This window comes from Prenolepis imparis, unplaced genomic scaffold (genome assembly GCF_030444845.1).
Source record: "Prenolepis imparis isolate NDT839.2.m4 unplaced genomic scaffold, iyPreImpa1.0 SCAF_8, whole genome shotgun sequence".
NCBI lineage: Eukaryota > Metazoa > Arthropoda > Insecta > Hymenoptera > Formicidae > Prenolepis > Prenolepis imparis.
Genome location: NW_028141166.1, coordinates 8959829 through 8977118, shown reverse-complemented (window position 1 = coordinate 8977118; position 17290 = coordinate 8959829). Strand labels below are relative to the sequence as shown.

General features: G+C 31.9%; 4 protein-coding genes across 6 annotated transcripts; 3 read left to right on the top strand and 1 right to left on the bottom strand.

The window, feature by feature from the left end:
• The first annotated feature begins 41 nt into the window (after positions 1-41).
• LOC145939534 (alpha-galactosidase MYORG-like) lies at positions 42-3266 on the top strand. The gene is made up of 6 exons (XM_083043890.1): positions 42-123; positions 297-467; positions 666-1598; positions 1826-2349; positions 2489-2645; positions 2845-3266. Exons 1-6 carry the CDS (start codon positions 90-92, stop codon positions 3030-3032), a joined length of 2007 nt encoding a protein of 668 aa, XP_082900016.1. The 5' UTR covers positions 42-89; the 3' UTR covers positions 3033-3266.
• A 690-nt stretch (positions 3267-3956) lies between these two features.
• Positions 3957-7105, top strand: LOC145939535 (alpha-galactosidase MYORG-like). The gene is made up of 6 exons (XM_083043891.1): positions 3957-4112; positions 4293-4466; positions 4658-5590; positions 5808-6331; positions 6469-6625; positions 6837-7105. Exons 1-6 carry the CDS (start codon positions 4091-4093, stop codon positions 7025-7027), a joined length of 2001 nt encoding a protein of 666 aa, XP_082900017.1. The 5' UTR covers positions 3957-4090; the 3' UTR covers positions 7028-7105.
• A 720-nt stretch (positions 7106-7825) lies between these two features.
• Rha (protein rha) lies at positions 7826-13497 on the bottom strand. 3 transcript variants are annotated; one of them, XM_083043886.1, is made up of 11 exons: positions 13131-13497; positions 12652-12799; positions 12312-12567; positions 11475-12161; positions 10988-11298; positions 10636-10876; positions 10435-10555; positions 9777-9880; positions 9432-9713; positions 8608-8936; positions 7826-8315 (listed from the first exon to the last, which is right to left on the bottom strand). In XM_083043886.1, the coding sequence occupies exons 1-11, from the start codon at positions 13180-13182 to the stop codon at positions 7979-7981; spliced, it is 2868 nt and encodes a 955-aa protein (XP_082900012.1). In that variant the 5' UTR covers positions 13183-13497; the 3' UTR covers positions 7826-7978. The 3 variants fall into 3 exon arrangements, with proteins under 3 accessions (XP_082900012.1, XP_082900013.1, XP_082900015.1); XM_083043887.1 differs by having other exon boundaries at positions 13266-13497; XM_083043889.1 differs by lacking the exon at positions 11475-12161 and having other exon boundaries at positions 13131-13487.
• A 198-nt stretch (positions 13498-13695) lies between these two features.
• On the top strand, positions 13696-15167 carry LOC145939540 (uncharacterized). Its single transcript, XM_083043919.1, has 4 exons — positions 13696-14024; positions 14092-14257; positions 14350-14553; positions 14626-15167. Exons 1-4 carry the CDS (start codon positions 13847-13849, stop codon positions 14819-14821), a joined length of 744 nt encoding a protein of 247 aa, XP_082900045.1. The 5' UTR covers positions 13696-13846; the 3' UTR covers positions 14822-15167.
• The last annotated feature ends 2123 nt before the right edge of the window (positions 15168-17290 follow it).

Sequence of the window (17290 nt, the reverse complement as noted above, 5' to 3'; positions counted from 1 at the left end):
TGCATATATGTATATATATAATATTGTACATATAGGCAAGTATATATAAGGTGATACGAACGGCATCGCTGATTCAGTTGACACCAGGAATGGTGTGCAAGATGCAACCACTAGAACGAAGCGGTAAGTGTATAGTTTTTTGGCTTGAAATCAAACAACAGACGAAAGACGTATCTGATAGATTGATGTGCAAGGTGTCATCTTGCACATCTTTAACTGACATTCCTTATATATTTTAAAAAATTCATATTTAAAAATGTATAACATTTATTCAATACCCGTTGCATTTGTTTCAGCGATGCGTTCTTCCATATTATTGTTGCTATTCGCTTTCGGCACTTTAATTTGCGGTGATGATGTGGAGGAAGTCGACAATTTAAATACAGGAACAATCATTCCCATCAAAAATGGCGTTCTTCAAGTAAACATAACTAATCGCATCGTGATTCTTAATCTTACGAAAAGTGGTGAGTCACAATGGTGAATGCAATCTTCTTCATCTTCTTCATGTTATTTTATTAAATTGATTTTTACCGATTCTTTTTTTTCCTCTCAATCTCATAATATGTGTTTAATTTCGTCTTATAAATTGGGTATATATATTTTTTAATTTTTATAAAAAATTCTAATAAACTGTACCGATGAATGCAATATTTTGTTTCCAGACGGTGAGAATATGATAAATGTTCTTCATACAAATACTCCACCGCAAACGCTGTCGAGCCCCTTCGTACTTCAGCATAATTGCGGCAGTACTAACAGGCTTTGCGTAAATAGTGCCAATATTACGCACACTATCATTTATGCTAATAGGGACGTTGAGATCATCAATGTTACTCGCATGGTAGTTGATCCCGCAGCCGAGCTCATCGATTGTTATCAGTTTACCGAGGGTACGCAATGGTTCGGCGGTCCGCAGAATCGCTATCAGCATTGGCCCGTGCAGCACATGTATTACGAGGAAGAACCATATTTGCCAACACATCCTGAAAATATGGCAATAACCGAGCGTTATTGGTTATCTAGCAAAGGAGTCTACATCTACGTAAATGAAACGAACCCGCTGTTTCTGGATCAGAACAATTATCGGGACAATTCTATATGTCTTATCGCAAAGAACAAGGCGCCCTATCGACATCGTGATAGCGTCCAGCTCAACTACGAACTAGGAGTCTTTCTGAATCCGAAAGACGCTCATCAACACGTGGTGAAAACCCATTTGGGTAAACCAACAGGTTATCCTAACGAGAGGATGATTCGACATCCTGTATGGTCTACTTGGGCTAGATATAAGGCTAACGTAACCGAGAAAAAAGTAGAGGCTTACGCCGACGAGATTATCGCTAATAAATTCAACAACAGTCAAATCGAAATTGATGACAATTGGGAAACCTGTTATGGTTCCGCCGAGTTTAATCCGATTAAATTTCCCAATATCAGCGCCCTAACACAGCGATTGAAACAGAAAGGCTTCCGTGTCACTTTATGGATACATCCTTTCATCAATCGAGGCTGCGAACCCGCCTACACCACTGCGTTGAACAATTTGTATTTCGTTAAAAATCTCGACGGACACGTTCAGATGTCATGGTGGCAAGGTAAAACCGTTAATCGATTTAAAGAAGACATTCCTTGTTAAACTGTAATTCTTTTCTCTTTTCTTTTCTCAGCGTTCTTTTAAAGTTTTAATATTAAATGGCTAAATAATAATTAATCTCGATAATTCAGTTGTAAACATATTGCATCAAAATTAATGAAAACTGATGACGTGAATATATTCGGAAAATTATTCCAATTTCAATTACCTGAATCTATTCTTCTTCAGGTGTGGATGCTGCCACGATTGACTTCACGAACCCGAAAGCGGTAAGCTGGTGGGTGGCACGGTTGAAACGCCTGCAGAGTCTCGGCATCGACAGCTTCAAATTTGACGCCGGCGAAGTGTCCTGGTTACCGCAGATACCAACGTTGAACGGCTCACTTGATGTGCAACCTGGAATATTCACGAAAGATTACGTCCAAACACTAGCCGCTAATTTTAACGATTATATCGAAGTGCGGGTAGGATGGCGTAGTCAGGAATTACCAATATTCGTTCGTATGATCGATAAAGACACCAGATGGACGTGGAACAATGGTCTGCCCACGCTAATCACGACGCTGCTACAGATGAATCTCAACGGTTACGTCCACGTGCTACCGGACATGATCGGTGGCAATGGCTACCTGGACGGCTCCCTTAACGGCACGGAATATCCGCCTAAAGAGCTCTTCATCAGATGGCTGCAAACCAACGTCTTCATGCCATCGTTGCAATATTCCTTCGTGCCATGGGATTACGATAATGAAGTAAATAATCTGAAAAATTATGTTTGATATATAAATGAGAATTGGTGAGAAAGATTAAAAAATATATATTGAAGAATGTAAATTGACTTTTTTACAAAACATTATTCTGATGTAATAATACTTATCTCTATTTTATCAGACCATCGCCATCTGCAAGAAATATACCGACTTACATGCTAATCAAACGTCAGAGATTCTAAACGCCATGCAGCAGGCTATCACCAACGGCACGCCCGTAAATCCACCTATCTGGTGGGTCGATCCGACTAATAAAGAAGCTCACAGAATTAATGACGGTAAATTCATAAGATTGTATTGTATAAATAGGATATTCCAGAATTAATATTTAATATATATATATGTCACTCTTCTTTCTCTCTTATCTATGAAAATTTATTCATGTAGAAGAAAGATATTGACTTGATAAAGAAATTTACAAATAACATGATTTATAAATAATGTATAATTAAATTTTCATACGTAATTGGCTTACAGAATATCTCCTTGGAGAGACTATATTGGTTGCTCCGGTAATTGAAGAAGGTGCCATTAGTCGCGATATCTATTTTCCTGCGGGAACATGGCTCGATCAGAATCGAGGAACGATCATCAACGGACCGATGTGGTTCAGAAACTATCCTGCCCCCCTAGACACACTTCCATACTTCAAAAAAATCAAATAATGATACCAAAGAGAGTTAAATTTTTATAGATAATCCTGCTTTTCTGGACTTACTTTCGTACTTCCAAAAATAACAGTAATGATACCAAAAAGAATTAAAATTATGTATGTAAAAACTATTTGATTAATTATATAATTAAGAAGTAATAAAATTTAATGCAAAACTATTGTTATTGCTATGAAAACAAATAATATCGTTTTGACTAATTTTGATAAATTATTAATACATTTTCAATCGCAAATTATTATTAATATTTTCTACCTCGAGATATCGTTACAAGCTATCATAGTTAGTTGTATTGTTTTTTTCTATTTAGATAAGTAAATTATATTGGCTATTTTATATTTCTTATAGTAAATATTATTCACATCTATGCAGAAGCATCTTCTATACATATGGAATTTTGCAATTATATATTTATTTTATACCTTTGTGTTTGGTAAATAGAAGTGTAAATACATTTGATAAAAAATATCTTTAGTTTTATGCAAAAATCTTTTGCATATATAAAGAATATCTTTTGTTTTTTCAACTCATTGTCAGACTAGACTTTTTTGAAATATTCTCTAAGATAGACTCGTGTGATACTTTCATTTGTAATGATATCAAAGCGAGAAAATAACACAAAAATAGGTGCGAATAATTTTTGTAAATTATGTGTCCTAATGATATGAAGAAATTAATTAAAATAAAAAAAAGTATGTGTCATTTGGACGTAATTTGCACAAATATCTGCTATAATGTAAACTTTCGAACAAGCATTGAAACTACAATATTTAAAAAGATGTATAAACAATTTTTTTTGGAAACACCATTGCAGAGATATCAATGATTAAAAATCAGATATCGGATTGCTATGTAATCTATCTAGTAATGATTTGATATCCGATTTTTAAAGATCGATTTGATATGTGATTACCGTATTTTATACATCTGAAATCTAGAAAATATTTACAGAATGCAGTATCTGTTATTGCATTTGGCAAGTATATATATAAATTGATATGAACAGTATTACTGATTCAGTCTTCACTAGGAATAGTGTAGTAATGTGCTAGATGCAACTACTGGAACGGAGAGGTAAATATATGTTCTTTCAATCAAAATCAAACAAATAAAAGACCTATCTGAAAGATGTACGATGTGCAAGATGTCATCTTTCACAACTCCAACTAAAATTCTTTATACGTTTCTAAAAACATTTATATTACTAAGGAATATAGCAATTACTCAATAAAATAATCGTTGCCTTTGTTTTAGCGATGCATTCTTCCGTAATATTGTTATTGTTATTCGCTTTCGGCACTTTAGCTTGTGGCGAATATGTGGAGGAAGCTGACAATTTAAATACAGGAACAATTATTCCCGTCAAAAATGGCGTTCTTCAAATAATTATAATTAATCGCATCATGATTCTCAATCTTACGAAAAATGGTGAGTGACAATGATGAATATACACATGACTTTTTATCTTCTTCCTGTTGTTTTATTAAACGAATTTTTCTATTTATTCCTATCAATCTCATAATATCTGTTCAATATTTCTTATAAATTAGTAAAATTATTTTTAAAACTTTTAAATCCTAATGAAGAAACTATATCGATTAATGCAATATTTCTTTTAGATGGCGAGAACATGATAAACATTCTTCATACAAAGACTCCACCGCAAACGTTGTCGAGTCCCTTCGTGCTTGAGCAAAATTGCGGCGGTACTAATAGATTTTGCGTAAAAAGTGGAGACGTTTATCACACTACGATTTATGCTAGTAGGGACCATGAGATCATCAGAGTTGTTCGTGTGGTAGCTGATCCCGCGGCCGAACTCGTTGATTGTTATCAGTTTACCGAGGGTACGCAATGGTTCGGCGGTCCACAGCATCACTATCAGCACTGGCCTGTGCAGCACATGTACTACGAAGAAGAACCATATTTGCCGACACATCATGTAAACATGGCACTATCCGAGCGTTACTGGTTATCTGGCAAAGGAGTTTATATCTACGTGAACGAGACGAATCCACTATTTCTAGATCAGAATAATTACCGGGACAATTATCTATGCCTGATTGCAAAGAACAAGGCGCCTTATCGACATCGTGATATCATCCAGCTCAATTACGAGCTAGGTGTCTTTCTGAATCCGAAAGACGCTCATCAGCACATGGTGAAAACTAATTTGGGTAAACCGACAGGTCGTCCAAATGAAAGAATGATTCGACATCCTGTATGGTCCACTTGGGCTAGATACAAAGCTAACGTAACCGAGAAAGTTGTGGAGTCTTATGCTGACGAGATTATCGCTAATAAATTCAACAACAGTCAAATCGAAATTGACGACAACTGGGAAACTTGTTACGGATCCGCTGTGTTTGATCCAGTCAAGTTTCCCAATGTCAGCGCTCTGGTAGAGCGATTGAAACAGAAAGGCTTCCGTGTTACTTTATGGATACATCCGTTCATCAATCGTGGCTGCGAACCCGCATACTCTACTGCGTTGACTAACTCGTATTTTGTTAAAAATATTGACGGACGCGTTCAGATGTCGTGGTGGCAAGGTAAAATCGCCAGTCGATTTAAAGAAGACAACCTTGTTAAACGCTATGATCCTTTTCTCTTTTTGCAACATCCTTTTAAAGTTTTAATATTGCAAGGCTAAATAATTAATCTCAGTAATTTAATTGTAAACATATTACATCAAAATTAATGAAAACTGATGATGTGAATATATTCGGAAAATTATTCCAATTTCAATTACCTGTTATTTTTCTCCAGGTGTGAATGCTGCCACGATTGACTTCACGAACCCGAAAGCGGTAAGCTGGTGGGTGGCACGGTTGAAACGCCTGCAGAATCTCGGCATCGACAGCTTTAAATTTGACGCCGGCGAAGTGTCCTGGTTACCGCAGATACCGACGTTGAACGGCTCACTTGATGTGCAACCTGGAATATTCACGAAAGATTACGTCCAAACGCTAGCCGCTAATTTTAACGATTATATCGAAGTGCGGGTAGGATGGCGTAGTCAGGAATTACCAATATTTGTTCGTATGATCGATAAAGACACCAGATGGACGTGGAACAATGGTCTGCCCACGCTAATCACGACGCTGCTACAGATGAATCTCAACGGTTACGTCCACGTGCTACCGGACATGATCGGTGGCAATGGCTACCTGGACGGCTCCCTTAACGGCACGGAATATCCGCCTAAAGAGCTCTTCATCAGATGGCTGCAAGCCAACGTCTTCATGCCATCGTTGCAATATTCCTTCGTGCCATGGGATTACGATAATGAAGTAAATAATCTGAAAAATTATGTTTGATATACAAATGAATTGGTGAGAAAGATTAAAAAATATATATTGAAGAATGTAAATTGACTTTTTTACAAAACATTATTCTGATGTAATAATACTTATCTCTATTTTATCAGACCATCGCCATCTGCAAGAAATATACCGATTTGCATGCTAATCAAACGTCAGAGATTCTAAATGCAATGCAGCAGGCTATCACCAATGGCACGCCCGTAAATCCACCTATCTGGTGGGTCGATCCGACTAATAAAGAAGCTCACAAAATTAATGACGGTAAATTCATAAGATTTTACTGTATATAGGATATTCTAGAATTGATAACTCTTAATATAAGTCACTTATTCGCTTCTTTTTTTCTTATCTATGAAAATTTATTCACATAGAAGAAAGATAATAATTTGATAGGGACTGAAATATACAAATGATATGATCTGTAAATAATACTAATGCGTAATTAAACTTTTGCTATTTAATTGGATTGCAGAATATCTTCTTGGAGAGACTATACTAGTTGCTCCGGTAATTGAAGAAGGTGCCATCAGTCGCGATATTTATTTTCCTACAGGAATATGGCTCGATCTGAATCGAGAAACGATCATCAAAGGACCGAAATGGCTCAGAAACTATCCTGCTCCTCTAGACACTCTTCCATATTTCATAAAATATCAGAAATGATGCCAAAGAGAATTAAAATTTTATTCATAAACATTATGTACTTGTTTAAATTTACAATTAAAAAATAATAAAACTTAATGCAAAAATCTTGTTATTCCTAATTCCTATGAAAACAAATAATAACGTTGACTGATTATGATAAAATTATTATTAATATATTATTATTAATATATCTTCAACATTGATATTAATATATTCTACTTCGAGATATTCTATTAAAATTTTTATTTTAATTTGCATTGAAATGCACATCCACCACATCCAACATATGAATGATAAATCTTACCGCATATTAAAATATGAACCATATTATTTATTACAAAAGATATGAAATAGTGACCAACATAATTTATCTATCTAAATAAAAAAACATATTGTGCAATTATTCGCAATTGCAATCTCCCCTACATTGATTATTTGATATACGATAAGCATTTTATCATATCAGCAATATTATTAATCAAGAATCTCAAATTTTTTGATAAGTTTACTATCTATTACCTATCTGTTATTTATCTATCAAAATATGTCCATAACTCTGATAGAAATATTCTGTTGAAATTGCAATAAATTCATTAAGAATGTGCAAATAAAAATTACTGAATAATTACTGAATCTATTTCATTAAAACTATTATCAGTCGCGATATTTATTTTCCTGTGGAAACATGGCTCGATCAAAATCGAGGGATCACGATCATCAATGGACCAAAATGGCTGAGAGGAACTATTTTACTTTCTTAAACACATACTTTCGTGCTTCAAAAAATATTAATAATGATGCTAAAGAGAATTTAAATCTCATATAAAAAATATTTATTTGTATAAATATATATAAATTGTTTTGTGCTATGTACAATCATAGATTTTTTCGGAGATCGTATATATATGTTTTTCCCCCATAACATAGAAATATATTAATCAACAAAAATTAAGCCAATAAATAAATTTGTTACCTGTTTACCAATAAGAATTGTATTTCTGTATTAAGTTTTTTAATCACTATATCGTCGGCCGCGTAACTTCCGGTTTTTAAAAGGGAATCACGTTCCTCCCTCAGTGTCTGCAACCGATCATTGTACTCTTCTGATTTATCGGATCCGCTTTTATTACCGTTACAAGAAATCTTGGAGTAAACATCGTTGCCTATTGTATATACTCGATTGTAGTCTTCTTTCGAAACAAAAGATTGTTTCGGCTTGATCACATCAATCTCCTTCTGGAGTTCTTTTAGCAAGATTTGATCGTTATTCAAAGCTCTTGTGTCTACAGATAAAAGTTCAGCTAGACTGAAAAATGATATTTTATCGAATTATTATAAAGTATCAAAATACATAAAGGAAAATTCCATTTCTACTACATTATATTTAAATGAAATCAATTTTTTTGATAAAGAGTTAATTTTCTAAGATATTTAATATTGATAATAATTGCAAAGTCACGAAAAATGATGTTCTTTCATATTTTTGCTTCAATATTTGATTATGAATTTAACGAGATCTAAGATTCTATTACGAATGTTTTCGACTGAAATGAAACATCTTGTAAAATAAGATTAATTGTAAGTAAAGTAAAACATACTCCACGTTTTTCAGCTCTTCTTTACTGTTCTTGATTTGAACTTGCATGGCTTGTTGATGCTCTACTTTCATTTTGTGTATCTCACGAACCGCTTTTCCCCACTGTTCTTTAAAAAATGATTTTCCCTTCTGGGCGTTGTCCAATTTTTCCTCAAGAATTTTTAATTCTTGCAACAAAGATGCTGTTTGATCTTTAGTTAAAGATTCCTTTTGATATATTTGTAATTCATCCGCCTGTTTACTTGTTGACGATTTTAAAGTTTCATTTTCGTACAATAATATTTCTACTTGCGCTTCTAGAGCAGTTTTCTTCTCTTCTAGTTTAGTGATCTGTAACATTATATAGATAAATTGTATTTTAATATTTGCAATCTCGAAAACTTTTGTACGCGCACCAAATATATAAGAAAGTAATCTATATATAATAAAAGTAAAAAGATAAAAATATTATTAAATATATAAACTTAAAAAATTAAAATCTTCAAAAACAGATATAAAATTTAGAATTAGTCACAATCGAAAAATCTTATCGACATTATATAATAAAGTTCCATTACATTTTTTATTATCACATTAGGGTTTGAGATATTTTAATCGAAAATAATTCATAGAAAAATTTTGGATGAAGAGAAGCTATAGAGCTCGACGATAGATAAGATGAATTTAGTTAGTTGTAGCTGATCTGTTATTACGTTTACTTGACGTCATCAAGTGATGATACTATCGCGTCTCTTGATAACATCTCTAAAGTAAATGGGAGATACAGAAGCAGAGCAGAAGAGAGAGAGAGAGAGAGTGTATAAAACTAAAATATACTTTACAAACCTTTGACGTAAGATCACTTTGCATCACGTCTAAAGAATCTTTAAGTTCTTGTAACTTGGTTTCATATCTCCATTGTAAGTCTTCGTTTGCTTTAATTAATCTGGTCTCGTTTTCCAGGCTTTTTAATCTGCGCATTCTTAAATCTTCAGTAGCGTTATTTAAACTGTTGGCTAGTATCTTACATTGCTCGACGCTACATGCCAGTTTCGATTCTAGATTCTCTCTCTGTTTTCGCCATTCCTCGCTCAATATGTTCAGATGTCGTTCTTCCTTTCTCTTAAGCTAATACATATTACATATTATAAATAACATTTTATTAAATATTGCTATCGTTTTATTATTTACCTCAGCTTTAAACATTTCCTTTTGTCGTTCCTTCCAAGTTTCAAGCTCATCTACTATTTTATATGCTAAACTATCATCCAATATTGGTGGGCCTAAATTTTTACCTTTTAAAAAATAAAAATATATCACATTACTACCTTCACAGTAACAGTACAGTATTAAAATAAGTAAACAATTATCAAAGATTTTAGTAGGCCAGATATAGATGATAATGTTAGTTTCAAGAAAGAATTAATTTTCTTTGAAACTGATTAGTTGTGCACGGAGTATAAGTTTTCTTGATACAATACCAAAAAATTAAATTAATAATGTTTTAATTAAATTAAGGATTAAATCTCAATTCGAGATTTTATTTATTAATAAACTCTCTATTCTTCTGTGTTTCTTACTTGCTTCTTTAGGAAAGACAAAGAGGTTTATTAATAAATAAAATCTCGAATTGGAATTTATTTAATTTCTTGGTATCGTACCAAGAAAATTTGTGCCCTGTACAAACTAATTAGTTTTAACGAAAATTAATTTTTTCTTAAAACTAACGCATTAAAAACCGTCTGACTCTTATTAGTTCATTGAAATTTAAATATGATTTAAACAATTATGCAATATAAAAACGAATATTAAGAAAAAGTTTAATGGATTTAATATATAATGGATTTACCAATAGTTTCTTTCTTTAATATAAAGTGTGGTCCACGATTCTCTAGTTTAAGAACAATGTCTATTTCACCAATTTTACTTTGATCTGTATCATATAGAGATAATTTATATTGACATTCAGGCTGAAAAAGATATCCATTTTAATTTTAAATATTTTAAGTATTTTATAAAATTTTCTTTGTAAATATAATATTAATACTACCTTATCCTGATAAAATAAGGGTTTTACATCAAGCGTCGATAGTGATAATGGTTCAGCGCTTTCATTTGTATCATGCATACTGATCTTTGGCGGGAAAGATTGTAATAATTGTTTTATTTCATCTGGCATAGATATAAAGTGAAATTGGCATCCGTTTTCTTGTAATTTAACTTTTTCTCCAGATAAAACTGGCATTGTCGCATGTACCATTGACGTGATCTCAGCTTTTGGATGATGAAATCTAGAAGAGATTATATATTAAATAAAGTATATAATAATATAATCATAAAAGAGATAATTTATTTTTATAAAATATTTGATTGATTGAAAAAACATATTTAATCAAACAAACCGAAATTCAATTTGACGTCCAGATAATTTTGTAGATTGTATTAATGTTATTGCCGCAAGTGAAATATGTAAGCAATAGCAATGATAAGATCCCATAGATTTAGAATCTTTATTAAGGCAGGATATTGCATTACACGAACGTGAATATATATTTTTATCCATTTGATGTTTTAAGCATTGACAATCAGACTGATCATTTATATTTTTGCACTCTGTTGCACTGAACAATTTCATTTCACGCGATATGTTCTTGAAATTAAATTTTCCAAAATCGCCACTAGGATTTCTGTGAGACTCTATCTCTGGACATCTCTAAAATCCGACATTTAAAATTTTATATGTAAATATTATATACATATATTGATATACATATATAAATATTATATACATTGATGTAAAGCGATATTTTATATATAGATGTTAATATTAATCCATAATCGCTATGGGATAAGAATTATTGACAAAATAAATGTGTTTCTATATTCTACCTGACCAACATTATTTATATTTTCTTCATTATGATATTGAATACGAGATATCATAGAATTGTCAGGATTTATTAATGTGTTAGAATTGTGCACAATATCCATTTTATTTCCAATATATTGCAATTTAAGTTGTAAATCAAGATAAGATTTTTGATGTTGATTTTCAACAGGTTTTTCTGTTGCATTTAGTTTAGTTAGAAAACATCGTTCATGTAGGATAATACTCGCGTTTGCAGTGTATTTGAGAAATTCTTGCAGATTGTCCACAGGTACTAATGATTGCAGATTAACTAATGATTCAGCTATTACATTATTTTCATATTTCAAAAATATTAACAAATTTGGTTTCAATTGTAGATAATGTTTTAATACACTCAAAGAACTTCGTATTCTCACTATCACTTTTTCATGAAAGATATTAGATCCTTCGGACTCTATGTTGAACGCTTTTAGTTCTACATCATTTTCTAAAACTCGATATAAAAAATGCACAACACCATGATTGCTTAAATGTTCAGGTAATAACAGATGCAAATTTTCTGTACATATGGCTGTGATATTCAATAAGAATAATTCGTAACAAATATTCAAAGGGCCCACTTGAATCAATTGTTCGTTGGGATGCAAATAAGGTATTATTTTATCACTTTGCAGAATAACATCATTGTCTGTCATTGAATTGCTTATCTGTGAGACGATACAATTTGGGAATATTTGATATATACTAATGTAGCTAATTTTAATTACAAGCCAATAATGGTTTATTAGAAGATTAATCTTACTGTTAATTAAACTTAGAATACATTAATCTTATAAAAATATAATGTTATACTTTACCTCCGCCATTGAGTTTAAATCTGTACTTTTTCGATTTTCAACTCTTAAAGTAAGAAGTAATTCAGGTTTTTGTACTTTAAGATCATTTCTTAATCCCAACAATTTGTGCCAATTTGCTTTTGGGCTTAAATCTCCATGTTTAAATATTATGTGGGCAGAACGTATACTTATCAGAACATATCCAATTCTCTCTTTAGCCTTGTTCTCTTTAAAAGCAAAGCATTCTAATTTCAATGCAGCTTGCCCTGATCGCATCCTATAAATAAATACAAAATAAAATACATATTATATTTTATTCATCCATGGGATTAATAGTAACTTTATAAAGTAGCATATTTACTTTCTTAATGCAGTTTTATTGGTCTCCCAAATCAAGTCAGTTGCATATTGTGGATTTGAACTTGGTTCTATCCTGTCAGTTTCTAGAGAATGTCCATTTAAGGTTCCAATCAACAATGTTGGTTGTAAAACTTGTTCAAAACCCTTTCCTACAATATATACACATGGAAAATTTTATGTGATTGTAATAACTGCAATAATTCATATGGAAAATTCTTTTTTTGGATTTAAAATTTATTTATCAATGTTTTATTTATAAAAACTCTATTCCATATTTTTTGTAATATTAACATAAATTGTACAATTCCGTTTATAGTATATAAATTGATAATTTTTTCTTTTCTCAAGACTGTTATATTTTTATCATTATTTGCAATATAATTATAAAAATAAATCAATATAAATAAATTGATTTCAGAAACTGAAATTGCTTATAATGCTCAAAAATGATAACTTGGATATCTATGTAAAGAGACATACCTTCTTTTATGCTCAAAATAATTTGCACGTCAGATTCGATTGCTTCTATCATATTTTATTACGTTTCATAAAATATTGCATATAAAATATAACAAATCCCCCGGCAAATATATCACTATACAAATATTTACGCACTCTCCGAGATTCAAATCTACTGCCATGGAAACGGATCCCTGTAAACACGAAGTAAGATTTCATAGATGTGTACTTGTACTTTATTCGCACATCGGTGTCTTCCATTGCACGATAAATGCCATATTGAACCTAGATCAGTGTTGCCAATTTCAGATCGTGCAACACGAGACGACGGGAAAGAGAGCGCGTGTCGATGTGCGCGGCGCGTTCGACTTTTGACCTTGTGGCGCAGCGTCACGCGGCGACGCGGCGGAATTCGGTGCACGGAGTGGGGGAATGCGCGCGCCGCGCACGTGTGAGCGCGCCGGCGCGCGCATCTCCCCACCACGCCTTCCCCCATCCCTCGCCGCTCTGTGTTGCGCGACCTGAAATTAGCAACACTAGCCTAGATCCAAATAACCAATCAAACTGCTGGAAATATTTCCTCGACCAATCAGATGAAAGAAATTTTTATCCCTGACTAGTTAATCGAATGCTCTAGTAATGAATCGAGATCTAGTAAATTTGGATTTTTAAGAAGACACATTTGTTCCCAGATTCAAAAACAGAAACAGACGGTGATCTGTCAACATCTGTCAATAATGGAGCTTGACAAGTTGGAACGATCTGTAAAGAGCCTAAATGCGGTGCTTAACAAATTTCCGATCGGTGCGATTACGTTGGACGATTTCAAGCCCGTCGAGGAGAAGATCCAGACAACCAGGGACTCCCTAATGCATTTAAATGCCAGGTTATTAATGCTTCAAGCAAAGTACAAACGTATGTCGTTAATGCTGTACGCTGCACGAATTTTGCTCTGAAATCTTTGAAATCGTTGTATTTGTAGAGTATATAGACACCGGACGAAGACGAAAAGAAGAAAACATCGGGAGTCTATTGCAGAGTGTTATAAGTGACACGCTTATAAATGCTAAAGCTATTAAATTATGTCTTCATAGCACTACTATTCTTTCTATATTCAGTAATAAGGAAGGCGATGTGAAAGATCAAAAGTAAGATGTGTTTATACAAATGTTGTTACTTGCAATTAGATCGATATTAGATATGAAATCAAGCAATAAAATTTCAATTTTGTTTGTTCCAGAAAACTGTGTACCTGTTTGAGAAAAGTATTCACTGTCAATGAAAGTATTATGTCCATTCAAAAAACCATTGAGAAAAAGTCTGAAGTACAGTTAAATTTAAAAATAGAATGTCAAAAGGCGCTGTTTGATTATAAAAGTTTTTTAAAAGAACAAGAGCAGATACGAAGTAAGAGATTACAAGAAACATATCCTGAAATTTTAGAGTGAGTAAAGTTGCAAATGTCACAATTTATCTTATTTTGTATGAAAATTATTAAAAGTAAAATCTTTTTCAGAAATAAAAACAGAATGGAAAGAACTGTACGGAAGATAAATATAATGAAGAAACTCATTCGAAACTTTATAGCAGCAAGCAGTAATGTGATAGTAAAACAGCCAATATTGTTAGAGATGATGGAGAAGCATAGAGAACCAATAAATATCGAAACAATACTCAAAATGTCCCAAAGTAATGAAGATGCAGCTGTATGACAGAGAGAAAGATAGAGAATAAAAGAAATCTCAAAGAGAAAGTACGCAGGAATTCATTATGAACTTTTTTCTCTTTTCTTACTTGCTAAGCGCAATAGACAACACATATTTACAAGAATAAGCTTCCACGCAAATCTCAATCTCTTTTTTTTTCTCCTTTTTTTTTTAAGTTCTATTAAAGCGCCTTGTCAGACGGTGTTTTGTATTAATTGTTAAATAAAGCATAATCGATATTGTATACAAGTTAAAAATTAGGATAGTAATCACAGCTTACGTATATATAGTAAAATTTTCACTATAGGGGGAGAGAGATTTACACATTCATGTCTTTAAAATCTGTATAGTAGAGAGACTTTCGCGTATATGATTTTATATATATATATATATATATATACACATATATATATATATATATAAAATTTACGTATTATACATATATAATAATAACCATCGCGTGCAGTAAAATGCAAATGTAAGACAATCAATTTTTCTTTTTTTTTTCTTTTTTTTTCATGGTCCGGTGTGTATATCATTCAGTCTCGTTATATATATTTCATTCATTTCTTATGTAGACCACTCTCCTCTTGTTCACAATCGTGTGTATATATATATGTATATATATACACATATATGCATGCATGCGTACACACACACATACTTTTAACAGTAAAAGTAGTACTAAAACAATTTAATTACTATATACACAAGATAGATCAGTCCAAGACGAGTGGAAAGAAAACGAATCCACTTGAAGGAAGCTGCGTTGAATTTTATCAAAAGATGTAATATTCATGGATTAGGGTTTTATGTTATCCAAAATTGAAGGAAAACAATCTTGTAGAATGTACGTGATATTTCTATAAAAAAAGGCATTTCTACAAATAATGTAATTTCCAGGGTTTGAGAAGCAACATGTGTTGCTTGTAACACTATTACTGGTTACGTAGTTACAATTACTTTTTCTTTTTAATAATAACGATAATGGCGTTAAGTTTTACTTTTATCATTACTTTTCCGAATCTATTCGATATAATTTTTATGCAAAGAAATTGATTAAGAATGTTGAAATGTGGCATAAAAACTGTTGAAAGTTTTTTTAATATCTCGTTTCCCTTTAGTTAGTAAGAAATATTAGTTAAACAGATAATTCGGTGATTGGTAGAGTTCGAAATTATGAAAATTATATAACATATCGTGTCGAAGTTTTAAAATTACATAAGATTAAATATAAAAAGGCGATTTTGATCATATTTATGAATCTATTAAGAAGAAACTAATAAGAAAATTTTTTTACTTTTATAGCATTTAAAAATTTTTAAAAATTTGTTTGCAACTTTTTTTTATTGAAAATTAATATCAAATTATATTACACTATCAAATAAGCGATATCATTAATAAAATTATATCGTTTTTGTTATTTCTTCATATAAAATAATGTTTAAAAATGTGAATTTTAACTTGATCTTGTATTAACATTAAAAAAAGTAACAGAAATTGTAACAATTCGTTATTGTTTGAGTAGCAGTAACAGTAACGAGTTACTTTTCAAAATTTATAACCAGTAACAGTAATCAGTTATTTTTTAGAGAAAGATATGGTAACACGATAATGAGTTACTTTTATAAAGCAACTCGTTATCGTTCTTTTCTCAATCCTAATAATTTCATTAGCTTCCTCCTAAAGAACATATCCATTTCTCAGTGGTATTATTACGATTACATAATAATAAGAAAATTATCACGATAAGGATATTCTAGTCTCACACTGGTAATAATATCGTACTGAAAAAAATTACGTTTGTTATAATATAACTCTACATATAGACACAAATTGAAGTAAAGATACGCTTTGCATTGTATATTAATTTTCTATTTTTTTTTCTTATTTCGATTTTTCACTGTTTCTCCTCGTGTGTTTTTTGCACATTGCAAAAATGATGCCTCACAGACGCACGCACGCACACACGATCGACTTTACTGATTTAATGTGTCTCTTGCTTCATAAATAAAAAAATCGCGTACTCTATATAATAAAATATTAAACATACATGCACGCATACACACAACACAGGCGTACGATACCAAATGCACGTAAGCTGCCAATTTCATAAAAACGGCAATTTATTATGATCTATTATGATTAGCAATTATAGCAATTTTATTCTTCAACAATTCATCCATTAAAACAATACGAACATATAGTAAGTCAAAAATGCGTATGCATGTAAGCCTCACTATGCGCGTCATTTGACTTTCTCCAGACGAGAGACTATATATAGTGCTTGATTATAATTTAGTTAATTTCACGTGTTCATTGAGACGGTGGTTCTTCAACACTGTCATAATTCGACGATATCAACGTATCTTAACGATCACAACACACGAGGGAAAACGCGTTATCTAATTTCTTTCCTCCAAGTTACACTTTACAACAAGACATTTTAATAGTTACGCAGCCTCATTTCCATAG